This window comes from Gavialis gangeticus, unplaced genomic scaffold, assembly GCF_001723915.1.
Source record: "Gavialis gangeticus isolate Ggan-Ray unplaced genomic scaffold, GavGan_comp1, whole genome shotgun sequence".
Taxonomy (NCBI): Eukaryota; Metazoa; Chordata; order Crocodylia; family Gavialidae; genus Gavialis; species Gavialis gangeticus.
Window position 1 is genome coordinate 28,206,691 of NW_017729006.1, and position 7,198 is coordinate 28,213,888.

Sequence of the window (7,198 nt, forward strand, 5' to 3'; positions counted from 1 at the left end):
GGGGGGCACAGCTGCTGCTGCTGTGCACAGCCCTGACGGGCGAGCTGGGTTACAAGCTGGTGCTGAGCACAGGGAAAAGCAGCCCCTCACTCGCCCCGTGGCCAGCACCCCTCACAGCAGATGCTCACAGCCCGCGTGGCGCTGCCTGTGCCTGCTCAGGACAGCCCCGTGTGGGCTGCGAGCAGCTGCAACAGAGAGCGCTGGCCATGGGGTGGGCAAGGGGCTGCTTTTCCCCGCGCTCAGCACCAGCTTCTTCCCTGCTGACAAGCAGGTGGTTGGGGCTGTGCACTGCCCCCTGCCTGTACTGTGGGGCAGGGGGGCATTGGGAGTGAGCAGATGCGGGAGCATGGGGCCCACACCGGTGTCCTGGGGCCGGTGCCGGCGGGGCCCAGAGCAGGGAGGCAGGAGTGTGGGGTCCCGGCCGGCAGGGGCTCTATGGAGCCAGGCCAGCTCCCCCCTCAGCTGGTGCAGGCCAGCCCAGCTTCACAGACCCCTGCCAGCCTGTGCCTCACTTTGGGCCCCACCAGTGCTGGCCCTGGGGTATGGGACCAGTGTCCCAATGTCTTGGGACCAAAGACATTGGGTCATTGGTCCTAAGATGGTGGTCAGGGGGTGGGGCACATGTCAAGGGGTGTGGTTACCCATGCAGCCCTCGACAGCCTGCCAAAACTGGTTAAGCGGCCCTCCGTCCGAAATAACTGCCCACCCCTAAATTAGCAAGTCTCCTGTAGCACAATTTCCATTGTTGCATAGATTTCACTTGGACTCCAAGAAACAGGAATAAAAAGTAGAAAGTTGTTGAAGTAAAGACTGACTTTTACTTAAATAGTGTTCCTTAAGCAATTCAATGTTTTAAAAAAAAATCTAAAAACTCAAATATACTATTCCTGTGTTTCCAAACAGTCTGTTCACTGTAACTGTCATTTTAGTCTCCCTATCAGAATCCTCCATCTTTTGTACTGTTGCATGTGCATCATCAGCCACTACAACCCCTAATGTTGTAGCTTTTTGCAGTTTGTTGACTATTTTGCTTTATAACTTCAGCTTCAACGACGCCATGAGCAAATGAAAAAGAATCTGGAAGCACAGCACAAAGAATTGGAGGAAAAGCGCCGCCAGTTTGAGGATGAGAAGGCAAACTGGGAAACTCAGCAACGTATTTTGGAACAACAGAATTCCTCCAGGTAAGCATTATTTTTGCTGCTGCTATTTGTACCTAATGTTTGTTGAAAGAAAAGTTTTTTATTTTCTTTGCTTTTCTTTCAAAAGAAATGTATGCGTTTCTAGTGCTTGACCATCAGTTTCAATATTTTAAATGGGTAACACTGTCAAACTGCTGTTGGGTATAAACAAACATTTTTTGGAAATAGTGGTAAAACTCTACACTTTCAGAGCAAATACTTACTTACTTTCTACTAAATAAAAGTATAACCCCACAGATTTTCACTTTTTTTTAATAAAAATTGTATTAGAATCGGAGGGCTGTTTTGCCCGTATTTCCTCAGATCTTATCAGAGGGATGGGCTCATACTTCTGTAACTGGAAGCTGTCAAGTCTTTTAACTCCTGAAAATCAAAGTAAAAGTATGAAAAATATCCTCCTCTGCCTGATGAAGGGTGTTTGGGCCCAAAAGCTTGCAGGAAAAGAAATATTTTTGCTACTATTTAGTTGGTCTAATAAAAGAGATCACTTAGAGCCAAGGAGGTGATCCTCCCCCTCTATGCGACACTGGTCAGGCCACAGCTGGAGTATTGTGTCCAGTTCTGTGCGCCCCATTTCAAGAGGGATGTGGACAACATGGAGAGGGTCCAGAGGAGGGCCACCCGCATGATCCGGGGACAACAGGGCAGACCCTACAGTGAGAGACTGCGGGACCTGAACCTATTCAGCCTCCACAAGAGAAGGCTGAGGGGGGACCTGGTGACCGTCTATAGACTCACTAGGGGGGACCAGAAGGGTTTGGGGGAGACGCTGTTTCCCCTAGCGCCCGCTGGCATAACAAGGAGTAATGGGCACAAGTTGATGGAGAGGAGGTATAGATTGGACATCCGCAAAAACTACTTCACAGTTAGGGCGGCTAGGAGCTGGAACCAACTTCCAAGGGAAGTGGTGCTGGCCCCTACCCTGGGGGTCTTTAAGAAGAGGCTGGATGCCTACCTGGCTGGACTCATTTGAGTCCCGTTTTTTGTTCTCCCGCCCTGGCGGGGGGTTGGGCTAGGAGATCTACTAGGTCCCTTCCGACCCTAAATCTATGAAACTCTACCCTAAGAGTTTTGTCTGCCAGAGTAAAAATAATGCATTTACTGCTTGATTGTTGCCCTACCTACTCTTTACATAGCATGCCAAGACAAATAATCTTATTACTATACATCTAAACAAGTAAGCCAGATGCCTACATGTTGATGAATGGATGTTTTTAAAAATATACACAAATTATGTGCAAATTATTTGTCAGAACATTCTTTAATCTTGTATTGTCTTCTCAGAACCTTGGAAAAGAACAAGAAGAAAGGGAAGATCTTTTAAATGCATCTATTGACCACCAGTTATGTATTAGTTGCCAATATGCCAGCCTGGACATCAGTGTTCGTTGGATCCGTATGACCAGTTTTGCACCAGTTGTATCCATAACAATGGATTTAACAGCATGACAAATTTTTTTTGTTAAGCTTGATGGAAATTGAGATGCCTTGAATTGTCTAGGGTGTTGTTTACTTGGAAAATAACAGCTCTAAGTACCATTTTTCCTTTTTTTGTTTTTTTTAAAAGGTTGTCATTTTAACACAAAACATTTTACTGTTGTACAATCATGTTCTGGTGGTTTGATTGTTTACAGGATTTTCCAAACTATGAGGATTTTAGGAGGTTTTTAGTGAGGATGAATTGCCATAATATGATACAAACTATGCTTCTCTGTTATAATACAAGAATTCCATTCAGTGCAGCATATACAATAATGTAATCTAGTCTAACACAGTTGACCCTATTTTTGACACTTCCATTGTTTAAAAGTACACATGGAAATACAAACTTATAGGCTTACAGTGCACCTAAAGCTTTTTATAACAATTGTTTTTGTTTTGGATTCTTTAAAATATATGCTATTCTCATTTAGTAACTTCTTTAGCCAGAAGAATCTCATTACTGCTTCATTTTTGTAATAACGTTTAATTTAGATATTTTTCCATATATTGGCCCTGCTAAATAGAATATAGCTTCTTTCATATGGTAGGAACCAGTGAGTAAAACTTTCCTTTAACTCCCTTTTTACATTTTATGGTAAGTAGCAGAAAATACATTTATAGGTCATTTCTAGACAAAATTGTGGAGTTAACTACCAACCTGTTTCTACCTGTGTGCAGTCTTTCTTTATTTTACTAGAAATGGGAATCATGACCTCTTGGGGAAAAAAAATCACCATTTTGCATTTAGCTGTATTCATATATTGCATTTCTGTATTTTTGTTTGTATTGTAAAAAGTCACATAATAAACAATGTTGTGATGTAACATGCTGATGATGTGTGATAGATTTTCAAGAAATTACATGTATTAGTGCTTATTTGGGAAATTATTTCAACTTTAAGTTTTTAACTTGCATCTGAACTTGATTCAACTTGCTTTTAATGTGTTGGTCAATCTGAAGTCCCAGTTGAATGAGAGCACAAGTTATTCACTATGTGCATTATTGACTTCTTAATAAGACCAGTTGTAAATGACTGAGGTATAATGACTAATTGTGCCCTGAAACTGTAAAATGTAAATGTCTTGTCCCAAAAAGGTACTAACCTGTCTTACACATCCTGCTTTGTCCATAACATAGTATTTTTCACTTACCTGATCTGCTTTATTGGGGAGGAGTGTGTTGTTCCATGTGGTGTTTGTCCTTAATTATTGTACTTTGACGTGTCTCTTCTGTGGAGTTGCATAATAATTTTACTGTTTACGTAAAGATAAAAATTAAAGTCATTAATTTAATAACTAGGTATGTGGCACTCAGCTAAAAGAACAGATTTTAAAGTGCTAAAACCTTTTAAAAGTGTCTGTTCAATTCAGTACTTTATTTGTCTTTGCACAGACACAGGAATGGAAAGAGCTGCATTCACATATTTATTTATTTTTTTTAGAAAATTAAAAAAGAGGAATCTGGGCAGTACAGCACTGTCTTCTTTGTAACCTAAAGTGAGTTTTACTAGAAGGGGGAAAATTCTACGGGTAACTTGGCTTCTTGAGAGTCTTACTATTAAATGATTATAAGCCTGATTTGGGTTGAGAAGATTTTGGTTATTTTTCTTTGGGGTCTTAGTATTAATGATATTTTTATCAGTTAACATTAACGGATGCAATTCTTTTATGCAGAATGGGTAGAAATTCTGTGATGTAAAACTTTTAAGTCATTTGCAAATACCTTTATCACAACTGAGCGTTTGTACCACCTTGGTTTTAATCCATCTTCATGAAAAGGGATATTAATTAGCACAACCAGCAGTGTGACACTAAACAGTTACCAACTTTTATTATAATGGTTTAATAATATATGTGGATTAGGTTAGAGGTTCCCAAACTTTCTTATTGAATACCCCTTCCAGATTTACCAGCTGTCCACAAGGGTTTTGTATTTTAACCCTTTAAATGCCAATAATTATAACGAAAATTAAATCTGCCATTGCACGATTTCTGTTGCGTACCCCCTGGAGATGTCTTGTGTACCCCCACGGGTATGCAGAACCCTTAGATTAGGTTAGTTGATATTTATACAAAGTTTACTTATTAGCCAGTTGTCATTCTGTCTTTGGTTCATGTGTATCTGTTATGTGAGGCTCCACATATGCTAATATTGTCACTCCTAAAGAGCCATCTCACACAGAATAATGTATTTGCAACATGCCATATGCGATTCCTCGCTAACTTCCAGAATACTGTTCCCAATGAAATCATTATATCTTTCCTTTAAGCCTTGTGAATTGAGAGAAACCCCTAATGTTGTAATAAAACTTGTAGAAGACATTTCCTTAGGCTAGCCCAAATTCTTCCCAAGATAAATTTTGTAGGGCTTGTATGCAGACCCTACATTGAAAGGCTGCAGCACCTGAACCTGTTCAGCCTTCACAAGAGAAGGCTGAGGGGGGGACCTGGTGACTGTCTATAAACTCACTAGGGGGGACCAGGTGGGTTTGGGGGAGACACTGTTTCCCCTAGCGCCCCCTGGCATGACAAGGAACAATGGACACAAATTATTGGAGAGTAGGTTTAGATTAGACATCCGCAAGAACTACTTAACAGTTAGGGCGGCTAGGAGCTGGAACCAACTTCCAAGGGAAGTGGTGCTGGCTTCTACCCTGGGGATCTTTAACAAGAGGCTTGATGCCTACCTGGCTGGACTCATTTGAGTCCAGTTTTTTTGTTTTTGTTTTTTTTTCCTCCTGCCCAGGAGGGGCGTCGGACTTGAAGATCTACGAGGTCCCTTCCGACCCTACTTCTATGATTCTATGTACTTTGATACAAGTATGTTACCTTCCAATAATGTCTTTCATTTCAAATTTGTATAAGTCCATTTCCAGCAAAAAGTAATCCTCCCCCTAACCTTAAAGTTGTAGAAATATCCAAACATCCATATAAGCAAACTTTTCGTTTATACTTTTTATAGTACATAACACTAAATACCTGATACAAACCCGATATATTAGGGTTTATAGATTAATATAGTATAAAAAAGTATTTAAAAGAAAAGTGTCAACGTAGTGGAATCAGTATTTCTCAGCAGAAGACTTGTCCTTCAGAGAAAAAAGAAATCTCATCCAGCTTTAATTCCTTGCTTTTCACATTAAAATAGTGTGCTTTTCTGTAGGTCTGAACCTGTGCTGAAACTTTCCTACAGTGGAATAAGATATAACTATAAAAGTTGGAGACCTTTTTTTTTTTGGTTCTGTATGCCAGATATTCATACCCTTCATATGTCGATAAAGAGCAGTTTTCTTGAAGAAGTTGTTCCAGACAGTTGCAGAGCTAAAACTGAGTTTCTTTTACATAACCAGTAAAATGCTTTGGAACTAATGACAGCATCTAGCATGAAGAAACAGTGGTTGTTATCTAATATTTTGTTTGAATACATTAGTTTGTAATGTGTTGTTTGAATACATTCAAACTATCAGTTGTATTCATTGTAACCACTTCAGAGTAACTGTGAGCCTGTATAATAAAATGCTTAAATTCAAAGCAGGTTGTTTGGTTTGTGGTTCCTAAACTGGTGAGGAACTTACCAACAAGTAAGTCTGGCTGCAGCACTATGAGCTTCTTGTTCTACTCATTGGTAGTCCATGAAATGCGCGCACACACACGCACACACTTCAATCTATATACCAGTCAGCAGACCACATCAGGGACTAAAGAATTTGGCTGTGATTTGAAAGCATTTAAAAAAAAAAAAAAAAAAACAACCCTTTTTTCATTCTGATCATTTTTTTAAAAAGTGAAAATCAGCTTATAAAATTTATGTGGCTAAGTTTGAATTCACAGTTAAACATCTCCTAAACTTTCTAATGCAAGGTGCAAGGTCCATCTTCTAAATTGTGTAAATTGACTTTTCCCCTGTAATAATATACACAGTCTATATCACTACAGTTTGTTGGTATAGGTGACATGGCCTGTTCAGTAATATGTTATAACAACCGATAGAGACAACTATATAAAAAGTATAATAGTTCTAAATTCTAAAATACAGTGGTCTGTACCTGATTGCACCTAACTTAACAAGCTGGGTTTTTCTTCCAGTTGGTGAAAGATCCAGTATTAAAATGCCTGAATAATTAAGAGCTCTGATGATGTATCATCATGATTGGATCTATACCTGCTTATTTCCAAGATGAATTAATACAATAAATCTTGGTTCATTACAGATTGAATATTACTTCTTCTCAGCTAGGTGGCTTTTAAATATTTTTTTACCTTGTTGAATCTCTGTGGAACACCACTAGGTGGTGTCAGTATCCAATCAACTGTTTCCCTAGTTTGTCAAGCAAAGCTACTTGAATTTCTGAAGAGTATCAGCTTGAAAGACCTCCTTAAATACTTACAAAAGTAAAAGAATAAATAAATAAACCTATTACCCTAGGTCGCTTCATCCTCTTGCCAGTTAACCGTGTTCATGCTGTGTTCTTGGTGCTTTTTCTACTCTTGTATTTGTTGTCCCAGGTGAAGAGG

At 39.7% G+C, this 7,198-nt stretch overlaps 1 protein-coding gene across 10 annotated transcripts in view; it reads left to right on the top strand.

Annotated features, from left to right (window-relative positions):
• Positions 1-3,510, top strand: part of SEPT7 (septin 7) — a 117,758-nt gene extending 114,248 nt beyond the window's left edge. For all 10 annotated transcript variants that reach the window (XM_019509048.1, XM_019509050.1, XM_019509045.1 and 7 more), the window contains 2 exons: positions 1,045-1,184; positions 2,487-3,510. In XM_019509048.1, coding sequence (XP_019364593.1) covers positions 1,045-1,184; positions 2,487-2,526 — 180 coding nt within the window. In that variant the 3' untranslated portion in view covers positions 2,527-3,510. The remainder of the gene's footprint in view (positions 1-1,044; positions 1,185-2,486) is intronic.
• Positions 3,511-7,198: the final 3,688 nt, after the last annotated feature.